This window comes from Ursus americanus, chromosome 8 (assembly GCF_024610735.1).
Source record: "Ursus americanus isolate L20-20 chromosome 8, mUrsAme1.1.p, whole genome shotgun sequence".
Lineage (NCBI taxonomy): Eukaryota > Metazoa > Chordata > Mammalia > Carnivora > Ursidae > Ursus > Ursus americanus.
In genome coordinates, this window is record NC_142134.1 from 72844758 (window position 1) to 72870050 (window position 25293).

At 35.3% G+C, this 25293-nt stretch overlaps 1 protein-coding gene across 8 annotated transcripts in view; it reads right to left on the reverse strand.

The window, feature by feature from the left end:
• Positions 1 to 25293, reverse strand: part of CPEB2 (cytoplasmic polyadenylation element binding protein 2) — a 70107-nt gene that overhangs the window by 39646 nt on the left and 5168 nt on the right. For 5 of the 8 annotated variants that reach the window (XM_087864270.1, XM_045771314.2, XM_045771312.2 and 2 more), the window contains exon 3: positions 15882 to 15972. In XM_087864270.1, the coding sequence (XP_087720396.1) occupies positions 15882 to 15972 (91 nt within the window). Of the gene's footprint in view, positions 1 to 15881; positions 15973 to 24478; positions 24569 to 25293 lie in introns of all 8 variants that reach the window. The other 3 variants (XM_087864269.1, XM_045771310.2, XM_045771309.2) reach the window with 1 other exon arrangement.

Here is a 25293-nt window from a genome sequence, read left to right on the forward strand (position 1 = left end):
GGAACTTATATTCCTAACCAAAAGACAACTAAAATATTAAAATAAAAAATGAGTACCAAAACTCATCACAACTTGCCATTTAATCAATATAATTTCATATATAGTTGTATTTAAATAAGGACGTTTGATAAAAAGTCTTCAACATATTATTACAAGTGATATTGCAAATTTAATCTGTTCAAAGTTTACAACTGATCTAAAAATTAAAAACGGAAAATATTAAAGCTTAAGGCAAAGTAGCCTAGTATTTCCTTTGAGCCATTCTTCATTCAAGAGTTTGGCACTTAATGCATGCAGAAGGGACAGCAGTACTGCAGACTGCTGTGGAGAAGAAGAAAAGGTACGTCTGAACATACTGCGGGGCTCATTCAGCATTTCTACATCATAACGCTTGTTTGATTACATGCCAACATCGAGGGTGATCATTGTTTTTAGCCCATTAAAATAGAGGATTTTCCTCTAATGCCTGAATCTCAGATGGACTATTAGAAAGGTTCATTAAAATCTACTGAGAAAACGACTAAAATTAAATGTCTGTGCGATGGCACGTCAGCAGCTTTCAGCACAGACCTTTAAAGACTCTCTGACAGTTTGGGATGCGATGCTGCCAGAATAGTGACCAATAAATACCCGAATGAATCTGACATGGTTAATAAGGAGCACGGATTAACTGCATCTACCTCAACCACCTCAGCAAGCACTCTAGACTGGAACGCCCTGTATTACACCCAAACATCCCATGCAAAACACAGACTGTCTGTCGGGTTTTGTTTCAATTATGAAGCTAAAGAATTCAATCATCTTCCAATGAAGGAGATAATCCAATTCTGTCATTAAAATATATATATTAGCGATATAGATACACACACACACACTCTTCATCTGGGCTCTGATTTAACTGTAGCAGATTCAGACTTGATGCGGTGAAACAAAACAAACGTTACTGTCCTTCAAAAGACAATTGACCACCTCTTATTTACTTCTGCATTTCATGCAGCATGACTTCAGTTAAACTAATAAAGCCATAACACTCTAAAAACATGCAAATAAGTTTATTGTTGCAGTACCTTAGTATGGAGTGAGAAAGAAGATAGCATGTACAAAAGGTACAAGATACAAACAGAAAGCAGACCTTTTCTAAACTGGATTTCAATAGCACGGAGCTTTACTTTGTCTGAACTATCATAGCTTATTTTGGAAATATGCCTATTTCTAAACATCTTGTTGCAGATGACCAAATTTAGAGAGCAATATAAGGCTGTGAAAAATTACTGTTATTTTTGACTTGAGATGGAAAAGCAAGACCTCTAGGGAAGTGTTAGCCTGTATTGCTATATCTAGTATAACAAATTCATTAAGTCTTGTACACGACAGTGTGTAGGATGCTGAGGACACAACCACGAGTGAGTATCTGCTTATGATATGGTACGAAAGACAGGAAGAAACAACTTCAATAAAATCTGCCAAGTGTTAAAAGAATCATGTACAGTATGCTATATAAAAAACAAAGGAGTATTTAACCAACCAGACACTCAGGCAAGACCTGCTAGAGAAGTAAACTGAGCAAAGCCTTAAGCCTGGTTCCATTTCAAAAGACACTCAACTTTCAACTGCCATGTAATCATCTAACAGGTTCACTGTTTGCTTTACCGACCGCAAGACAGAAATAAGATATTTTCATTGCTAATAGTCTTTTGACTTCCTGGCTCTGAATGGACTTAAAAGGCACACCTTATGTAAAAAGTTCACAAGGTAGATACTTATTTGCAGGATGTATATTTGTATATATGTTCTAAAATACAGTTCTCCAAATAGGAAAATCTCTCAATATAACTAATCAAATACTCCAAAATGAAATAAGCAAACTCAGACTCATTTTTCAATTACCCAATCCCTTTTCCTCTACCACAGCAAAATATCAGTATGTCTTAAGAGACGTAACTTTTACAGTTCTGTTTTACCTGGGATAGTATTAAAATTACTTTCACTAAGAACATGATAATTTATAGAAATAACTAAAATTTGAAGGCTTACTCCGTGCTAAAAGCTTTTCTAAGTTCTTTACAACCAATTACTTAACCCTTACGGCGATCCTATGAACTAGGTACTTTATCTTCTCCTCTGAAGGTGAAGACACTGTGCCACAAAAGGTTACAAAATTCGCTCAAGGTTACACCGCTGGCACATAGCACTGGCAAGACATGACCCTGGGCAGAGTGTCTCTGTGCTCTTAATCATGATCTTATAATGACTTCCCAGCTGATAAAATAATATAAGAAAGGTATGTATGGCTGGTTATAGGGCAAATTCCTATCCTAAATACATTAAAAGTATTCACCGAGTGACTATGTAGTATATTAGGTAACTTTAATACAGAAAAAAAAATCACATTGCTATAAAAACCAGTTTCTCCCTCTTGTCTAAAAGCCCTGTGGCACAGAGACTGCCAGTTGTACACTAACCCCTGTACACGTCAATAACAGGACCCCCAAATCCTACCAAGGCACAGGGCTGCCCAGAGTAAAAAAAAAAAGCTAAATTTCCCAGTATCCCCTGTAGTTAAAGTGTGCGTATGGGACTAAGACCTGGCCAATGGGATGTAAAACAAAGCTGGTGTGTGCAATTTCTGGGAAGTATCCCTAAAAGGGAAGATTTTTTTTTTTCCTGTCTGCTGGGATGCAGATGTGATGGCTAACCTGAATCAGCCATATTACATTATGAGGCCACAGCTGGGTGCTAAGGACAGGAGAACCAAAAGACAGGCACCTGGATGCATGAACATCACCACACCACTTCTACAGTGTTGTGTTTTTGTAAGAGAAAAAAAACTATCTTGTTTAAACTGCTTATGTGTTTTCTGTCGTGCCTGAAGAACCTATCCTTACAAATAAAGCCCTCTAGTCTAAATTTGTGCAAACTGAATTTTAGGTAACCAGATTATTATTTATTATTGTGAAAATATGATATATTTTCATGATGGTTTTAATATATCTATAATTAATGGGTATCTGCTACTCTTGGCACTTCTTTTACATTGATACTACAAAATTTAAAAATAGATAATTTCGAAAAATATATATTTATTCTTAGGTGTCAGTGAATAACTAGAGGACCTACAGTATCTTAAAATTTGTCTTATTGGGGGCGCCTGGGTGGCACAGCGGTTAAAGCGTCTGCCTTCGGCTCAGGGCGTGATCCCGGCGTTATGGGATCGAGCCCCACATCAGGCTCCTCCACTATGAGCCTGCTTCTTTCTCTCCCACTCCCCCTGCTTGTGTTCCCTCTCTCGCTGGCTGTCTCTATCTCTGTCGAATAAATAAATAAAATCTTAAAAAAAAAAAAAATTTGTCTTATTGGTCTGATTGTAATTATCTGTATAATACATATAAAAGAGGCAATCCATGTTGGCCATTTTAAATATATATTCAAGCAGCAAAAAACACAGGAATATGACAACTGCATTCAACTTATCACTTATACAGATGAAGTACCAATTACTAAAACATAAAACAGTATTAAAGACATGTAATAACTTAAGCCAGCATTAAAGACTATTTCATATATATTTAAGTTCCTTCTCCAAATTACCCACTTACTCTCAATAAAAAGTACTTATAAAATAGAGATGATAAAATACAGACACATCACTTCTCTTCAGTTTTAAACATACTTGTTTACAATTGCAGAAATGTGAATCAGAAAGAATAAAATGAAGCAATCACTTTCCCAACATCTCTTAATGTTTGTGTAGGATCAAGCTGAAAGCCTCCGGTAACAAGCTCTAGTTCCCCATTTGCTAAAGCATCATATTTCCCTTCCCAGATACCACACACTCTTGGTTTGCTCTCATTAGCTACTCCTGAAATCCTCTTTGCTGTGTCTTCCTCCTCAACTTTTAAATGCTGAGGCCTCAGTATTCACTCCTCGGACTTCTCTTTCTATACCACCTCCCTAGGTGATGTTATCTACTACCAAAGCTTCATACATCATCTCTAAGCAGATGACTCCCACATTTCTATTTCCAACTGCAACCTCTCACCCCATAGTTCCCCGGAGTAGCACAGAGCACTGTCTTCGTTCCATATGAATGCTCATCCCCAAACCCTGGGTTACCTCTACACTTCATTCTGTGTAATCTGTGTACAAATCTGTCAACAAATCCTGACTGCTCTATTATAAACACACACCTAGATCTGATTGCTCTTCCTCAGCTCCTTCTTGGCTTCCCCAGCCCAAGCCATCCCTATCTCTTCAGAGTACTAGAATAACCTGACAGTCTAGTCTCCGATCAGCAGCCCGCGTGATCCTTTTAAAATCTAAATCAGTTCATGTTCCTCTATTGCTCAAGGCCCTCCCACACCGGCCCCTCACCCTCTACCATTCCAACCACGCTGGCCTCTTTGCTATTACTCAAACTTGCCAGGCATATTCCCATTTTACGATCTATTTCCTCTTCTATTTAAAATGCATTTGCCCAGATATGACCAAAGCTGTACCTCTCTTGCTTCATTTAGGTGTTTTAGGAGATGCCATCAGAGGACATTCTAAAATAGCAGCTTCTTTCTTTCTCTATCCCCTTGACACTATTTTTTTCTTCATAGCACTGGCTCTTTTTGTCTCCATCCTTCATTAAAACAGAAGAGCCACGAGGAAAGGACTTTGTCTTTTTTATTCTCTGTTATTTCTAGCATCTAAAACAGAGCCTAGTACATAATAGGCCCTTAAGTATTTGTTAAGTAGATGAATGAAATATCTCACTGTATTATGTGACTCATGAGCTCAATCAAAATATGTGTTTGTATGTGGGGCATAGCAAGGACATTCTCTCAGTAAATGAAAAAAATCACAGAGTAAGTTTTTATTAGTTCATTTCTAAACTCCTTAAGAATGGTAAGGAGAGGGAGGAAGACGAGTCTTCCTTTTTTCCCTTTGTCAAGATAAATTTTTCCCTTCTCCATAAATATCTTGTTTTAATGAATACATTTAAAACATGACCTCTAAAGTCCCAATATTCACAGTTAATGATGCCAACCCATTCCTCATTAGTGATGATAAAATTACTAAAGAACAATGTCACACATTCTGCCAACTCCTTTTAACAACAAAAATAACTAAATCACATATTAGAATTATAATGATACTAGGTTAGAATATTAAACCAAATAATAAGAGAGGCAGTATGGTACAGCAGTTAAAAGCACAAACTCAGGAGTCCAACCACTTAGCAGCACTGAAACTTGGACAATTACTGTTAGTAAGCCACCATAGTCACCCAACTGTAAAATAAGAGTAAATATCTACATCTTAGCTGTGAGAATGACATACACTAATACATACATGTAGAGTCCTCAGAGCAGTGTTTGGCATGTATCAAGACATGATATGTATCATATGTTTTATATTGTATGCATATGTGTATTTATTATACACATGAACAAGTTATACAAATGAAAAGATCTAATACTTCCTTCTTATACCCTTTAAATATAAAGCATTGCTTCCACTGGTTTGGTTGTCTCTTCTAATATTTTTTCATTTTCTATGTTTTACCTTTATTTCTAAATCTAGTTAGAAAATGGTTCACAGGAAGTCTGGTAAAATCCACTTAGAATGTGGTCATTACATGACAACCTTGAATAACTTCAATCTCTGTTCAGATCCAAGGGGCAGGACAGTCATTCCTGACCTCGCTCCCAAATCTCAATGCCTGCCTCATAAAAGCCTAAGAATAAGATCATACAAATGCAGAAAAGACCCTTAGGTCCAAAGTACCAGATCCCAAGAGAGCAAAAGAATCATTCCTTAATAAAAGCCATCAATTGAAGTGAGTTTCCAGGAAAATTAATCTAGTTAACTCACTCTTAAAGCAGGGTCCTATCATAAATTTTTTTCATTGAATCATTTACAACTTTTAAAACTTTTATCCAATCAATACTAGAAAACATACCAAGAAACACCAAGGAATATAGAATTTCAAAAGGTTTGTTTCAAGTAAAGTATTACCACAAAAGAATGACAACAACAAAAGACTAAACTTAAGTCATTAATCATCTGCTAAGATAATGTATCACTATCAAGTTATTACAACAAAACTGGTATTAATTAAGATATATGCAATAATATTAAAATCAAGTTGAACTAATGGTTGCAAAAGTTTAAACTGTGATACTTTTATGAATGAAAATAATATTAAGAATAACAAATGGGCAGTCACGCACTGCCAGTGGCAGTGTAAGCCGGCATAAAACTTAAAAATAAGTTGGCAATATGTGTGTGGAGCCTCAGAAACAATTGTATTAAGTCTATTTTTGGAAATAAACACAAAAAAGGCTGACTGATTTTTATTTAAAAATTTGAAATACCTAAATTTCCAACTGTAGGGGAATGGTTACACAAGCTATTTTAAATGCATGTAAATATTTTTTAGAAGTTCTAAATAAATACTGATGAAAAATAAGAATTACGATAGAAAAATGTTTAATCATTCAACCAATAATTTATTGAGCCCTTTCCATTTGTTTGGTACTACAATAAATGCTGATTCAAGATACAGCAAAAACAGAGGTGTTCATTGCTCCCACGACACAGTATCATGTGAGAGAGACACACGTTGAAAAAAAACCTACTGAATCAAAAATAAATGAGCAAGGTACTCCATTTAAAAAGGAATATGATTCTTGAACAATCTTTAACGAAGTAATCTACTAGTGACTAGGAGTGTTAGGGAGGCTTCACTAAAGAGATATGTAGACTAGGAATTACAGAGATTTCCAATTGCACATGGTGGTCTGAGTGCATGTGTGCATCTTTGCTGCTTTCTGAAAGTCCTAAAACAACTGTACAGAAGTTTTAAAGAGGCATAACTTCATCAGGACAAAGAAAATGAGACAGGATCACAGAAGAACTACGTCAACATATTTTTGGAAGCTGTGAACATGAATGGTTGAGTGGTTAACTGCCTTTGTAGACCAGAGAAATCACTGACAACACTGAAACCTAAACTGGTATGTGCGTGGGAAGACTACCCAGAAACAAGCTGTTTACTGTAGCAGATAGCTGGAGAGGATCAGAAATAAGAAGCTCTAGTTCTCACTGAGAGTAGACGTGTGGAGTGGAGAATCAGAGACACACACAGCCCCCTTTCTGGCTTTTCTAAGGCAACTAGAAGTCAGGTCTCCAGCTCCCAGGCAGAAGAATGGAAGACACAGACCCAGTGTTCATTTCCCGAACCAAAGGAAAAGACCCAAATACAGACACGGTGAGAGTTCTACCTGGTTGGCTTATAGCAATGCTGACAAGTTTAAAAACCCCAGCTACATACACAGAGCTTGCAATCACCATTTTTGCGTTTTTTTTTTTTTTTAAAGATTTTATTTATTTATTTGACAGAGATAGAGACAGCCAGTGAGAGAGGGAACACAAGCAGGGGGAGTGGGAGAGGAAGAAGCAGGCTCACAGCAGAGGAGCCTGATGTGGGGCTCGATCCCATAGCGCCAGGATCACGCCCTGAGCCAAAGGCAGAAGCTTAACTGCTGTGCCACCCAGGCGCCCCCATTTTTGCGTCTTATCTTTAAAAACGAACAGACAGCAAAAGATCCTAAGATAGTTGACCAACACCTCCAACACGAGTAAAACAAAGAATAAAACCAAACAAATAGAAAAGAGGACTAAGAGGAAGTATAAACAATACAAGGAAATGGAAAAATAACTTTCAGACACTACAATATAGTGTTCAAAGATAAGTACACCAGAGAATTAACATCAAGGAAGAAAAGGAAAGTTCTGTGAATTTTTTAAAAAAGTTCTTCAGAGGGTCTTAAAAGTTCTTCAGAGAAAAGTTTTGAAATACAAAAATCAATAAAAGGGCTGAAAAATAATAAATGAGGAAATGTCTTCAAAAGCAAAACAAAAGATAAAGCAATGAGAAACAGAAAAGCAGAGGAGTATAGAAAGTTTACTATTTGAAGAACAGCAATTCCAGAAAAAGAATACTAAAAACAGAAGGGAAGAAATTATCAAAGAAATATCAAAAATGTCCAAGAACGGAAAGAAATGAATCTCCAAATTAAAAAGACCCAATGAGGGGCGCCTGGGTGGCTCAGTTGGTTAAGCCATTAAGCGTCTGCCTTTGGCTCAGGTCGTGATCCCAGGGTCCTGGGGTGGAGCCCCAGGTCAAGGGGGCCTCCTGCTCAGCAGGGAACCTGCTTCTCCCTTTTCCTCTGTCCCTCCCTGCCTTGTGTTCATGCTCTCTCAAATAAATAAATAAAATCTTAAAAAAAAAAAAAGACCCAACGGATGTGCAGTGAAGGAAATAAAGAAATGGAAGGAAGGAAGGAAGGCACCCCCCCCTGCACATTAGAAGATCCATATATCATTATTATGAAATTTCAGAACCACAGGCATCAAAATATCTTAAAAGCTTCCAGAAAGACAGACAAAAAATTTAAAAACACAAAACAAGCAACCAATCATACAAATGAACAGATTTAAGAATGGTAATATACTTACAGTAACCATGTAAGATAAAAGACAATGAAGCCATGCTTTCAATATTCTCAATTACTAATACGTAATTCCACACCAGCCTATCATCTTACATAGCGGAATAAACATGTTTTTATAGATATGAGACCTAAAACGTATGTCCCACTTAAAGAAGGTACTGTAAGAAAGGCGTAAGAAAACAAAGGTACAGAGTATTAAGAAAAGGCTATGGAGATCATGACAGGATTCCAGAGGAAAAAGGGACTCCTAGTGTTATGGAAGTCCCACAGTGACAGTTATGAAAGGCTACAAGAAGGATGCCTTCAATGGCAGGAAAAAATAAATCTAAGACTATTTGAGGTTTTCAGATATATTGAAAGAAGCTTCAGGGTTCCATTGATAAGTTTTGGGATGAATTAGTGACAAGTATTTAGATAACAAAGCAATCAAACCATAAGAGACAATGATTAATTCCAGGAAAAAGATGTAAGGAGGAAAAAAGTTACATTATTATACAAAACATATGAGGTTCATTTACAAAGATCTACATTGTCATCATAATACACCTCCTAATTTAAACCAAAATGGTCCTATAATCATTTTGAGAGGACAGAGCAGGGTAAGTGTTGGGGGATGGGTAAGCCAAAGTACAGAGTCAACAAATAATTTCTAAAATGTAGGAAATTTACAAGCCTAAGCATATTATTTACAAATAATTACAAGAAGAATCCATTAAAAAAAAAAAGTTGAAAGCAGCTACCTCTAAGGAATGGGAATCTGTAGCAAATAGAGAAGAATGAAGACTTCTATTTTGTTATATAAGCCTTATAGCACTATTTGACTTTTTAACCTAGGTACCTGTATTTTTTAAACTAATTTTTTTTAAAGTTAACCAGGTTTGAGGACTGATAAAGATTTGATTATTGCAAATATTTTAAGCTTATATGTAGAAAAAGAAAAGATTAGAAAAATTATACACTGAAATATCAAACGTGGTTATTTTAGTCTGTGGAAATAACTGATGATTGAAAAAAATCTTTTCAAGTCTTCCCAAATTTTCTTTAATGAACACATATTACTTTTTTGTAATAAGAAAACAAATATTTAAAAAAGGATAAAGTCCTATACTCTGGAGGGAAAACCTTTGTTAGAGATTCTCAGATGCTCTTCAAATACTATAAGCAACTAAAATCCATAAGCCTAATTATCACAAGTACTCACTTCGACCATGACAAATTCTACACAAAAAATATATTTCTTGTTTTATTTTCAATTTAAAAGTAAAAGTTATAAGCCCATAAAGTCCTAATGAAGATTTGTGGTGAAAACATGCTTTTAGTAAACCCATATATGCTCTGAATAAATAACTGCAATTAAAAAAAAATTCATCGTGGTTTCTAATGGATTTTACCTGTTGTAACTCAAATTGTTTAAATAGTCAAAACTGCCTGGAAGAAATAACAACTCAGCTATGTTTTAAACTTAATAATACTGTTGCTAATTACATAAAAGTAATATTGTTGCTAATTACCTATTGTTGCAGCTACCTGAGAAGAAATACAAATAAAACTTAAAAATCTCTATTCATGATGCCACACTTCAAGAAAGTTTTCTAAACCAAGAACTTTTACAAACACATTTTCCCAATTTCCTTTTCAACCTTCAGACATTCTCACTGACGACAAAAGTTAAAATCTTGAAAATGGTACGTTTAGTAAGATGAATTAAATTCTGAGTAGCTGGAGGGTAAAGCATTAACATTATCAGGCATATTACAACAGTGATCATCTTAAAGTCAAAATAATTTAACAAAATGTATATGGCTTCTATATAAATGATTTATTCTAAAGCTGTTCATGATTTTTTTCTTATTTATCAAAGACCTGTAGTCTATAGGAAAAAGAAAAACAAAGTACAGGGGAAAGAATATGTAAATTTGACTCCTTTTTAGACTAAAAAGAAACATTTTCTTTAAAGACTAAAAGCATATTACAGCAATCCCTCGTCTTTTTTTGAAGATATTCTATTATACAGGATTTTCACTTATACTTTCTGGCACTTGTGAAAATTTTGACTTCAGGAAACACAAGTGGGCCAACAAAAAGTAAAACAGTTCTGAGAGATGCATTCCTCTCTCTGCCAGACAATCAGTGAGGGGAGTGTACGAGGAACTTAAGAGAATCAACATAACTACTTGGGCATATATGTTATTGGTATTAGTTTTATTTCACACTTTGTTATATTTTAATAAATGTCATTAAAACTTTTACAACTTTTCATAGATCTCTTCAATCTTGTTCCCCTATTCCAGAGTTTCTCCAAGTGTGCTTTTAACACAGTCTCTTGGGGTGGGGTCCTGCAACCTAATGAATACGCTGTCAGAGTTTGAGAATCTCAGCCCAGCTTGAAAGATCTTAAGTTCTAAAATGTAAATTCTCACACCACAGACTTTTAGAAATTTATACAAGTTATTCTGTGACTTAGTACCTCAAATTTACATGAAGGCCAGTTGAAGAGAATCAGAGGGAAAAGAACAATAGAAGAAAAGAGGCAAGAATTTATTTGATACCACCACAACCACTACTGCCTTACACAGAAGTAATTCCTTATTTTCTCAGTAGTTCTCTTCCTTAAAATAGCAGAGATTCTACTTCAGGAGTCTTGGAAAACAGAAGTTTAGCAGTCAAGTAATAAAAATGATACTAGACACACAAAAATACATAGTAAACAAAAAGTTTTAAAAGCATCCACTTTAAAACATGTGTTGGCATAAAATCATACTTTAAATCCGTTTTCCTGAATTCCTTTAAATTGTTCAGGGAACACTGGTAAAGTCATTGTGACTTGCTAAAACAGATCTTTCCGAGAACTGTTACATCACGGCATTTCTTTCCACAGTTTTCAAATCTTTTTTTTTTTTTTTAGTTGAAATTAAATTTTTTTGTTTACTCTTACACTTTTGGGGAGGGGGTAAAAAATATTTGGTAAAAATGCTTACACAGTAAGACCTTTTTGCAAACTGCTGAAGGCAGGGAGGGAAGAGAGCCTAACAATAATCACTGTCTTGTTCTTTTGTTTAAAACAGAATGAACTGACCCACACATACATAAAAAGATCACAGATTATTTAACATAGGTATTCAAATACAAAAACTGCAAAATCACAAAACTGCAGTTGGCAAAACATGATTTACTTTAACCATTAAAAGAATCCATATTTGTTCTTCTTTTGAAAAGAAAAATATTTGCCAAGAATGAAGACAGTCAGCAGAAAACAGGATGTTAAAGGCAAGAAACCAGTGTAGAATAAATAAAACAGATCAGTGTCACTAACACTAAGGACAGCATAAAATGGTGTGTTAGTGTTCCTGATCTGGAGCGAGAGATGGCACGCTCCCTAGGGCTGGCTGAGCAGGTACATCCCGTCGGCATCAGGCAGCCCTCAACAAGCTATGCCAGGACTTGTCTGCTTTCAGTTCCGACAATGTAACAAGCTCTTCCATGCACCCTGGCCCCTCTGTCTAGTTGACACTTTCCCCCAATATTTTTTCATCTTTGTGCTGTTCAAGCTTCAGATCTTAGCTTTCTTTACTCCACAGATAAATTAGGTACCCCCCTCCCCTTACCTGTTAACTCCCCAAGCACCTTATCATCTCCCTCCACAGCACTTCTAACATTCTATGGTTAGAGGTATGGATTTTACGTATATAAATATTACATAAGTATATTACATGAGTGTGTGTGTGTGTGTATACATATGTAATACATATAATGATAAGGTCCCTCCTCTTTCCCTAGTAGGCTATAAATTCCACAAGAACAGAGACTATGTCTGTTGTACACAATTACAGCCAAGGTCTTCGACACTACTTGGTACAAAAGTGGGCACACTTAGAATAAAGTGCATCCAGAGCTCCATTTTGTTTGCCATCTCTTCACACCTGTAGAGCTGCAATGAGACAGCCTTCCTACCTGCTATGCTAAACCACAGAACCTTAACATTCAACAATGGAGGTTCCCTACTGACCTGTAAAAATCACTGGAGGGTGGGAAAATGGAAATAAGCTGTAGTGAAGTATTTTGGGCTACAATGGGGATGGGAGGTCCCTCTGTTAGTACTATTAGTCAGTTCTCAGGCCAGTAACTTGCCAAACTTCCTTTGGATTCCAGAGAGCTGCCTGATTGTTTTCCTTTCTACTGGCACTAAGTCTTACCTTGAGTAGTTTTCTCCTTTCCTTTAGAAAAGTAGAACCGAATGCAAATTTATAGTTTCTGCCTTTCATCTCTGTGGAAGCCAGCCTCCATGACAGCCTCCACTGATGCTTGCCTCCCAGTATTCACTTCTCTTGAGTAGCAGACCCTTACCCAGTTGAGCAGGGATGGCCTGTGTAGCTACTAGGATGTCATGGAAATGGTGGTGTGACATTTCTGAAAGCTATGTCACAGAAGACACTTGGGACATACACCTTGAGCTTTATCTTTGCTCTGGGGGATCCAACGAATACACTGTGAGGACACTCCAGAAGTCCCGTGGAAGGGTCCACATGGTAAGCAACTGAGTTCTCCTGCCAATGGCCTGGGCTAACTTGCCAGCCACAGGAGTGAGCCACCCTGGAAAAGGAACCTCCAGCCCCAGTCAAGCTTCCACATGACTGCTACCTCATGAGATCCTCAGTCAGAACCAAGCAGCTAATTTAGCTCCCGAATTCTAACCTACAGAAATCGTGCGAGATAATAAATGTTTATTGCTGTTTTAAGCTGCTAAACTTAGGGATAATTTGTTATACAGCAATACATAACAATATAATCTCTCATCACTTAAGCTCCTTATCATTAACTTAAGTTAGAAACTTTTATCATAAATAGAAAAGGAAACAAGAAATTAATTTAAAAAAATTACCCTACAACTCCCTTTTCCCTTTCCATTAGACCCCATAAGGAGGACAAAGCAAATGGCAGACTTTTTGGAAACATTTAAAGAGGATAAGATTCATTCATCTTTTTTGGGGGGAAAAAAGAAAAGAATTTCCTTGTATTAAACAGGAATTTTCTGAAAGGAATGAAAGATGAGATGGAAGAGATGGGACAGAGACTGAAATGCTGTCCTGAAGATGAGGAATGGAAAAAGAGGCAAGTTCAGAGATTGGCTTCTTCTGTTTTGTCACAACCCTGCTTTTAGCAGAGTTTACGAGGTCTCACCCAGAGAAAATGTGCAATGATCAGAATGCGAGGAGGAACATATACAAAATGATATCCTAGAAGGTAGTGAAGTCTGTACTAATAAGAAAAGAAAAATCTTTATGTAGCAGGGCTTGGGTATCAGGGTCATTTTAAATAAGTATATGGTGGCAGTATGCAGAAGTACCAGTCTTATTTCTATTTCTATGTAGAGAAGATTTCTCAATTTTTTTCTTTTAATTCCCTGCCATAATAAATGTAGAACATAAAATACTCCCATTAGAAACAGAGATTCGTTACCATAATTCTAAAAGGTGGTGCTGAGCACATTTTCCCCCTTCCCAAAGCCAAAGATAATTTTTCTAACAAAAGAGTTTTGAATTCATTTGAGATTTTTTCTTAATCATTAAATTCTTCTGAGCCTTAGGCTGCTTCCATTTTCTTTTCAAAGTCTTCTTTCTAGGTTTCTCTCCAGTTTTATTATAACACAGACTTTAGAAAAAAAAGAAAACCTGAGATAATTCTCCAGCAGAGAATGTTTTCTCTTAACATTTTCAAAAGACCTTTTTAAAGACTGGGAGAAACAACAATGAAAAACGTTTCATTATTCTCTGGTAACAGTTAAAGATGACTTTATCTTGTATAAGAATTTCTGAGAGTTTTCTTTCTAGATAAGCCAAAGAAATGAACAGGAAGAACTTCGTAATCATAAACTGCTGGATTCTATTATTAAACAGTGGATCCAAGACAAATGCCATTAGAACTGTCAGAGTAACAGTGAAAGAGAACAAGACCCCAATATACAGATACTAAAAAAATTAGATTAGCTTTTGGTTAGAAGCCCCCCCCCAAAAAAAAACCCCAAAATATAATATTTTTTATTAGTTTGGGAGAATTACCATTGCCACATACTATTAATAATCACTAATGATCTCTTGAGTTTTTCAAGCTCCTTAAAAATAAGGGAATTAGAAAGATAAGAAACTCTTTTATAAACAAAATCCAGAAACAAAACAAAATAGATATCTGATCAGTATTACCAACTCAACCTTAAGCCACCACCTTGCTGCCAACACTGAAGTTCTGGAGTTTTGGGCTAAATCTTTCAAGGGAATTCTTACTTGGCTTTATAGAATTAAAAATTGGAAAAAATACCGAGTAGTCCATGGTTTTGATTCAATGAGAGATGCTGAGCCAGAACCAACCAGTTGAACTGCTCCTGAGATCCTGACCCACGGAACTGTGTGACGTAATAAATGTTTATTATTGTTTTAAGCTGCTAAATTTTGGGATAATTTATTATGCAGCAATAGATAGCATCTCTCTTATCACCCAAGTGCACAGTTTGCTAGATTTTCACCATGAATATAAAAGGCAATGAGATATATTGTGCAAAGAAATGTAAAATAATTAGTAACATGTAATGTACAGACAAATGAAAACAAGTATGTTAATGAATATCTTCAGATACAGTTAATAGTAAGACTAATACTGTAAGATCGGTGGAGCTGATTCTTTTTCCTAATCGGCCCCAACTTTTTTTTTTTTTTAAAGATTTTATTTATTTATTTGACAGAGAGAGACAGCCAGCGAGAGAGGGAACACAAGCAGGGGGAGTGGGAGAGGAAGAAGCAGGCTCCTAGCGGAGGAGCCTGATGTGGGGCTCGATCCCAGAGCACGGGGATCACGCCCTGAGCTGAAGGCAGACACTTAATGACTGCGCCACCCAGGCGCCCCGGCCCCAACTTTTATGAAACCTCAAAGAAGCTACTATAAAAGATCCCCTTTCAAAACCCTTTTGCAGTAGAAGAAAAGTGGGGAAAGGAAGTTAACTTGGGGCAATTATAGGTTGGAATCACTGCAAATTGTAAATCCAAGTATTCCAAGGATTTTTTTTTATTTCTGTTTTTGATAGAATTCTAGAAAAGTGACTATACTATACACTTAGATCCTCTACAGAACTGCAAAATATCTCTAAACAGTGGCTTTTTCTTAAATAACAAGTCAAGAGACATGGGTTTACATTTCTCTCTGCATAAATCGGAATAAATCTAAATAAACTACAAAGAAAAAAGTGGGACATTTCACAAAGGTTTTTATTAACAAACATAATAGCATCTTATAGATGATATAGGTGCTACTTAGTGCTAATTTTCATATAAAAAATGGTGAGATAACAAAATTTGGTGCACGATATAAGAAATAAAAAAAGTCACCTACCCTTAAGAGGATCATGCTCTGCTCTCATAATATCAATAAGGGAATTCTCCAAAGAGTGCATATTCAAACTGTCATACATTCTACTTCGATCCTAGGAGAGAAAAACAAAGACTCAATATGATGTATGCAACTTTTTCAAAAACTGATGATAAATATACCATCTAAACCTTCTTACATAAAATATGACATCTGATTAATATAATATTACTAATCACTTGCATCCCAAGACAATACCAGTAACTAAGGATCTCAGGAGCTATAATATCTCTTGTATTGGAGACTACTACATTTACTATATTCATTGCTAAAATCACATATCAAAAGTAAACTTATTTCATTGGAGGCATTAATATAGTAAAATAATTTCTATTATGATCTCTACCAACTTATAAAGATTTCTGAAATGTTATACACACAGAAAGCATTTTTAGTTGTTATTTAACTTCTGAACTTTTCTCATGTATCTAGAAAGACACAGGCACTTAGAAAATAAATATTTTGGGGGCAAGGAATTAATCCCATAATGGCACCATACTTTAAATATCTATCAAACAGTGTACATTATTTAACTCAGAATTTCACAATAATAAATACATAAACATACCATATAGTTAATATCAAAAGCATGAACTATTAATATCAGAACAAAGACTAACACCTAGAATATTTATATCCAAATCTCGCTCTCTGAAGCCCTCATATATTGGTGTCTGCATTTCTAAATCCTCTTTCCCTCTACACCCTGCAAAGAAGGCAGGGATGGAGGGAGGAGTGGGTGGAAAGTATTCTCATCTCAACAAGTTTCCTACCTCAAGTCCCAGAACAAAGTCTTTGTGTAGCTGGAAGTCTTGTTTGCTAAATGTTAAATCTGTCAATCTGCTTACCAGAAGGAATTTGACTCTTTAATGCCTATGAATCTATACTATTATTCTTTTTTTTTCGTTTTTTTTTAAATATTGATATATTTTATTATGTGACATGAAAACATCACATTTGTTAATATTTCTGATCTCATCAGAAAAGTCTTAAGATGGGAAGTTATCAAGTTCACTGTAGTGGATACACATTTTCCAAAATGTAAGTTTTTATTTTTATTTATTTATTTATTTTTAAAGATTTTATTTATTTATTTGACAGAGACAGCCAGCGAAAGACAGAACACAAGTAGGGGGAGTGGGAGAGGAAGAAGCAGGCTCCCAGCAGAGGAGCCTGAGGTGGGGGCTGGATCCCAGAACGCTGGGATCACGCTCTGAGCTGAAGGCAGATGTTTAACGACCGCGCCACCCAGGCACCCCTCCAAAATGTAAATTTTTAAAGCAGCAATTAGAAATTTATCACTGGCAATAAATACTGTCAGTTGTTTTTCTTTTTCTTTTTCTTTTTTTTTTTTAAGATTTTATTTATTTGACAGAGAGCACAAGCAGGGGGAGCAGCAGGCAGAGGGAGAGGGAGAAGCAGGTTCTCCACTGAGCAGGGAGCCCAATGCAGGGGCTTGATCCCAGAACCCTGGGACCATAACCCGAGCAGAAGGCAGACGCTTAACCGACTTGAGCCACCCAGGCATTCTGCCCAACACACCCTCAATGCACTTGAACAAATATCCATGGGGGACTACCACAGCAAGCTCTGGCCCGTGCCCCCTAAATCGCCAAAATGTCAGTGATGACTCCCACCCATTCAAATGTGTGTAGGTGTTTGTACAAGTGTATGTATATGAAGGAGAGGCAGGGTAGGCCATTTTTAACTCTCAAAACATGATTAATACATAAAAAGAAAATGAAAGAGTAAGAAAAATGGGGGGAAAAAGTCTCTACAGAAATCAGAATTAGGCACTTCTTAACCTGAGTCCATGAACTTCAAGAAGGACCATGAAATCTCTGAGATTATATACAATATTCTGTATGTGTGTGTACACATATTTTTTTCCAAAGGAGTCCATAATCCAGAGACTACTTAGAGCCAACCTTTCAGAAAGCTAAACATAAGAAGCTTTTCCTGAAAATATATTTACTCCATCAAGTGGAGTAAATAAATTAGAATTGTGAGCTTTTAAAGCTAGGGGGCCAGAATTAGTACTGTAGACTAAACAAATTGCTGTTGAGGAATATAGAAGTGTGCAAAGTAATGCTAAATGGTAGAATGCTAGACCAGTTGCTCTACTCCAGCTTTATCACCATGCGGCTATATTGCTACTCCTACTTAACTTTACTTAATTTTACATCATTAACAATGACTTTGGTGGGGGAGACACAGAGAATCACTGAACTAGAATAGGGGTTCTCTCACTTAAGCATGCTTCAGAATCATCTGGAAGGGCTGTCAAACCCACAGATCGCTGGGACCCAGCCTGGGGACTCTGCTCAGACAGAATCTGAAATTCAACATGTATGGAGTGGCCCCTGCAAATCTGTATTTACGGTAGGTTCCCAGGCGATACTTCAGACTGCTAGTCCAGGAGCCACACTTTTAAGAAGTGCAGAGCTTCCTGATCTTGAGTAAGTTACTAAACCACGGTAGGCTCTGTTCTATCCTCTAGAAAAGAAAAAAAATTGTTTCAGACTAGACAATGCCTAAGTCTACTTTAAAAATAATAGAAATAATAGAAAAGCAAAAGACTCAGAGTACTATGTAATAAATGAAATAAAACTGGAATAGAGATGAGCATGGTCCTTGGGCAAAAATGACATACCATTTTAGTAATCCAAATATTTCCATCTTCTGTGCTTACACTATACTATATTCGTAACTAATCTGTTGATTTTCCTGCCTTACCCCCTGAACTAAGTTAATTAGGGGTAGGGACCTTCTAATTATGGGATATAGCTAGCTCTCAAATGTTTTGAACGAATAGTACTTTATCTCTACTATAAAAACTTTGTGAACTCAAATTGAGTTCTGTGAGGGCAAAGATTGTTCAGGACCATGAAGTCTACTTAGCATTCTCCATGGAACAGGTACTCAGATGTAATCAACAAAACTAAGACAAGATGTATTAAAAACATATTTAAAATAGAATTAAAAAACATAAGCTATCATGATAAAAATTGTATATATAATTAAGTAAAAAAAAAAAAAGCCTCAGTAGGTATGTGGTATATACAGGTTCTAAGATATATTATAAATATTTTATATTCTATTTACCTTAAATTCTTGCAAAGAAAACGTATTATGGTTCAGGGATATCTTCTCAGGATGATGTTTTTTGAACAGGATCAGACTATGCCCCCATCACAGTGGACCTATGAACTTAATTAATGGTGACTATTACCACCACCCAAATGGCATTTCTCACACCTTTTTTTTTGATCACACACTAACTCCATTCAAGGAGTATGATCTTCCTTTAGAGCAAAATTTAAAGTAAAATTAATGAAGTAACTCCATATACACTGTCAATGGCAATGTTCAAGCTAAGAAGGGAAATATATTAGCTAGCTATTCAATAAATATTGGTGACCATTAGGTAATCAACAGACAGCGGTTATTCAAAAAAGCTGCCTGTATTGATAGCTTTAGCTCTAATGCCTACATCCAACTGAAATAGTGTGATGCCCACTTAATAAGGACCCTTATTTTCCCTTGCATTTCAAGTCTCTCAACATGAAACAAACTCCTGCTTTAGTAAAGAAAATAACAAAGCTACTATAAAACTATTAGCTTACTTATACTTTGGTGAGCATCAGCTGCACCCCACATGATTTTTAAAGCACCAAACACAAAATAGCCTTGAGCAGGAAAAGAGCTCATGACATCTCAAAATCACTTTCTACATTTAACGAAACCTACAGGCTCATGTTCAAAAAGTACAGATAATGCCATTAAATAAAGTATGGGGACTAGAACATAACTTCTGAAAAAAACAACAACAGAAACAAACCTGATTATAAAACAAATCAGGATATTAGAAAAATTTATGTTGACACAAACTGCCACTGGTTTAAAAACTAAATGGAAATTGTGAAACTATTTTAAGGTAAACATAAACACACCAAAACTGATTAGTGCACATATGGAAAATCAAAACAATGTAACTTACATTTATTACTACATGACTATTTGAATACAGCCAAGATGTTTCACAAAAGTAAGAATCTCTAGGAGGAGAAGTTTACCCCAATCTATTTTAAATATGAAAATTATCTGACAAAGAATCAACTTAAAGGGGTTTTCAGAAACTGAGATTACAGAATCTCACAGCAATGAACAGGCAAAACTGAGGAAAACATTTTCGGGAAAATGACAATCTATTATATTCTAATATTTTATTATTTTCATAAACCCAGACATTTGCCATAAAGACTTACAGAAGCAACAGTACAGTCCTAGAAAGGCTGAAAAACACAGAAAGAACAAAGTAATCCTAATTTTAAATAGGATAACCTAAAAAAAGGATTAGAAATGCTAAAAAATAAAGAGGTCAAGAATATTAAAATCAGTACAACAAAAAGAACTTGAACTTAATTAAAAGGGGACATTTCAATGGGATGTTATATTTTTACTTTGATATATTCAAAACCCTGTCTCATTTCAAAAAACACGGTCAAGCAGAACATTTTCTTCTTGAAAATAAAGTATTCACCCAAACAAAAAGGTGATGGATTATAGGAAAACCCTGTATTGTCATATTTAAAGATATACCAGATGCTTTAACATATATCTAAGTAGAAAGATCAGCTTTTGTTGTAGTGTTGAGTTTTCCAATTTTTGCTTTAAAATAACAAAGTTGTACTAATACTATGCTCCATCTTCTGTAAATACTGTAATACTTCTGTAAATACTGATTTTACCTGACGACACGTGGCTACTGCACTCTACTGATTTAGCAGCAGGTGACGTGCTACGTCTTACTGCACAAAGTTGAGTTCAGTCTCCTACTCTATCAGTCTCTGGTTGTTTCACACAGACACCCGCCCTTCTTCATCCGACTGGACTTTCACCTTCTCAAAGGTAAAGAACAGAATTTCTCCCCATATATTCCCAGAGTAGTTAAAACACTACCACATACCTAACGAACATACATTTTTTGAGCTTCCTTTATTAATCTGAACCTCGACAAAGTGCTATGACAGTGACTCTGAAAAACATTGTTTTAAAAAATCTGTAAAGGTCCCAAATAGCTAAAGCTATACTAGTATCCACAAGGATTAAATGGAAAGAAAGGCAAGTAGAAAATATGCCGTATAAGAATGTATCAAGTACAGTTAAAGAACAGAATGCAGGATACAAAACTTAAAAAGAAAGCATCCATTACCTAAGCAGGTACAAGAGAACTGATTCTTTCTCATTTTCAGTAAGTGTTAACAGTTTGTTGATTACCAATGCCCCCTGAGGTTCATCTCATTTAAGGACCACAATTTAAAGAATGCTCTATTAAACGAAAAATTCTACTTGGTCTGCTACTATATATTGTTTTTTGTGTAAAATGAATAAAGACACCAAATAATATATTTTTCTGAGAGGTCCCCGTATTATCACCTATCATGTTATCACATTAACAGTCTAGATATTACAGACTGGTGGGAAATATCTTCAATTAATTCAAGGTAGTTTATGTGACATGCTCAAGAACTTCCACAGGAACAAAAATCTAGAATTGAATATATTGATAATTGATATTGACAGGCCAACACCCATCTTATAAGGCTTCCCTAGCCTTATAGGCTATAGCCTTATAAGGCTAGCACACTTTTAAAGGCATTATGTTGCTTTGTTTACACGAGAACTGATATACCATATATAAACCTGTAAGTAATAATCTCAGCTACTAGTATATTTACTTTTTGATTTAAAATATTCAAGTATTAATGAAAATATTGTAATCCCAATATCTAATTGAAAAATCAATTTTAAGGCAATTAGAATTCATACATCAGAGAGTATGACTTCTTGCAAGCGTAACTACCTAACAGCATTTTAAAGAAAAGTATTCTTAGCCTTAAAGAAATTAACACAAATACCTAAAATTCATTTCAAAGTCAGCAATGTGTTTAAAACTTTACCTTTGTTTTTAAAAAGTTTTAAAGCTTTTCCATAAGAAAATAATTAAAGTAAGGAAATGCCAACCAACCCTAAAAATTTTGTGTAACCGAGTAAAACCAATCTACGAAACTATTTTTTCCTATTTGCTGAATGTTAATTACATGTCCAGTTCTTGGTACAGGTAAGGCCTCAAGTATCCAGGTACAGGAATCGAGACTCCAATTCTAGAATTTAGTATATATTATATGCCTAATCAATTTGAAACTAAAAGAAATAAAAAGTTAATGTTTTAAAATAACATATTTATTAACTGAGATATATTAACATTAAAATGTTCTATATAATGAAAAAAAATCAGAATGAAAATATTGCCCCAGATATTTAAGTGCTTAAGAATTTTCTATAATTTTAACTTTGCAAAATAGTGAGGAACTACCCAATGGTTTAAGATACCAATTGAAGTTTGTAGCTGTTGCTGTATTTTTAAGAACCTCAACTTCAAATACCTCAACCTTTTATGGAAAGATAGAAACACAGAACAAATTTTGTATAATAAGTACCCTTAAGGTCCTCAAAAGAGAAAACCACATTGCTTTTAAGACCAGTTGGGAGGTCATACACTGTACCTTGACTGCTTCAATCCAATTCCCACCCCTTCTCCCCAATAAACCAGGACCTTTGTATTCTAAAAATAAGGTGTGTGTGTGGGGGGGGGGGGAGGTGTACAGGGAAGAAAAGAAATGGCCAAAATAGATCAGAGAAAGTATAAGAGCTAGCCAAAAAGGCCTTTCATGATCTAGTTCAAGGTTCTCCTTTTATAGATAAGGGAACTATGACCTAAAGACATGAAAGCCCATAGACTGTATCCTCAGATGTCATAAGGACTGAGAAAGAGGAAGAAGGTTCAGGTTTCAGACCTCCTTTCCTTCTAGTTCAGTTCACTTCCCACTATCTTTTTCTTCACCACCTCTTCAACTTCATCACATCACACCTCTGGCTCAAGGGTCCAAAGGGAATGCCTATCTCAGCAGTTTACCAAAAGAAAAAAAAAATATCTTTAAGCACCTAAATCCTTTTATGTAAAATGAATTTACCTAAAATCCCAGGTTATAAAACAGGTAAGAACAGAGTGGCTTTGAGTGAAATCTAAGTGGAAGCGCTGGAGACAGCCCAGAGGCTGACTTCCCTTTCATTTTCACCTCTATCTACTCTCTAGCACTCCACCAACTGAAACCACCTCAATTACCTCATTTCTCAACATGTGCCCCGCCCCTATGGTCCCTTTATGACAGCTAATCTGTCTTCTCTCTTCTCCATAGTTAAATATCCCACATACATGTATCCTCTTGCTTCTTCCTAAACATGCTCTCCAAATAATTATGTCCTTTCCTCTCTAAAAACATGTCCCTTGCCACCTTCAAAATGATTATCATAATTTTCCTCTTCTAACAGACCATCTCCTAGCCATTTATGTATTCAATTTGAACATAAAAGTGCTACCATAAAAATGTCACTAATATGGCCTAACTAGGCCAGAGTGGAGAAGAGAGTAGAAATAGATGGATAGCTAACTTAAATTATTAACAAAACAATAAATCACAAATTACATGAGATAACTACTTATTTCTAAGTGGAGATCCTGGTAGGACTATTTTGGTAAAAAGGCAGGACTTTTCTAAAATAAGTGTTAATGATAGATTATTGAAGTTACTACTAATACTCCATATTTGAAAGCTATTGACAAATGTATTATTAATCTATTTATAGAGTCCTTACTTGTAAAATCATCTCATGGTGATAAATTAACTAAGGAAGAGTCTTAGCTAAGGGTAACATAGCTCCATTCAGTGGGCTCCCACAATGTCAAGTCTATGCTCATTCAAGCTTCGGCTCTGTAGTAAAGAATCCTCATGTAGGACTGAGTTTTCTACTTGTCCTGTAATACTCATCACTGGGTACCCAGTATGAATTCAAATTTAGTCTGCAGGAAAAGAGATAGCATTTTGTAACCACAAAGGGCTTGAAGGTAATTTAAGACCGATTCCTAGCTTTTTGATTTAGGGTTTTTCTATAGGAAACTGATTATTTGGAAGAAGATAGTATATAACAGCAGTGACAAATTTTAGAATAAAGAAATATTATACATGAGGTTTTTCTTAAAGGTAAAAAAAATTGAAGCTAGGCCTTCTTTAGAAATATACCTTAAGACAAATGTCGATTTCATGACAAAAATTTACTAAAAACTTCTATAGAACACTGATGAAATGTAAAATTGAATGTTAAATAAACACATGATTTTGTCCCCAACTGAAAATAACTCTGAAAGATAAAATCTGTTCAGTTTGACTGATGTTTAAAGTCAGGTGCTCTTGGGTATTTAATTCCTTTTTACAAAAACAAATTCTGTTTTGGAAATATAAAACAGTTATGAATTACTTATAAATCTGAAAATGAAGCATTTTATATTAAATAAGTGACCTTTTAAAAATAAATTGCTTTAATGTTCTTTGACATATGCTTAAAAAGGTATAACTGGAAAGTAAATAATAAATCTTACTCATAATATAAACACTAAACTCCTAGTCAAAATCCTGAAAAATATACACTGTGCAGCCTACCTGGTCTATTCTGGATGTTCCGGCTGCAGTGCACCAACTATCTTGGAGTGAATCTGAGCCCCAAGCTGGTAACTGCAAACTAGATCTCACCTTCAATAGCATAGAAGTTTTCATCAGAAATAAGCAGTTCTCTTCCCCACACCCACCCACAAAAAAAAAAAAAAAAAAAAGAAAAAGAAAAGAAAAAAAGAAAACAAAACAATCAAAGTTTCTTCTATCTTGTGTCTTTGGTCCTCTAAAAGACTTAGGGGGAAAAAAAATCTCATTTTAAATAGTTATAAGGACCTTTATTAGCCTACAATATCAATAAAACATTAAAAGGCCTGAAAAAAAAGTCTAATCATCGTAACTATTAGGCCACATTTAGGAAAAAATGGTCATTGAAACAGGAAGGACAAATTCTAATTTGATGCAAAAAGCCCTAATATTATTTTGCCATAATCACAGCTGTGCTAAGTATATTCTAATATATATATACATATATATATACAGCTGACCACAGTCAAATCTATGCACAATTACTTAACATTCTATCTTAGCTATATTGGAGAAGAAATTCATTTTGGTGGCCTATTAAAGATGAATAAATTAAGGCATTCTTGAGCTGCCAATTAAAAGCTTCATCATGTAGTTAAGAAATACAGCAGGTTTTTCTAGATTTTATGAAGCTTCTTTTCTACTGTGTGTTTAGAGAATTTTTTAGTCTCAATTTTCTCTACGTAAGTACTTTATCTTTGGGCAATTATATGCTTAAAAATTAAAACTCTTTTGTTTTAATCTGTTAATTTCACCATACTACTATTACTACTACTGCT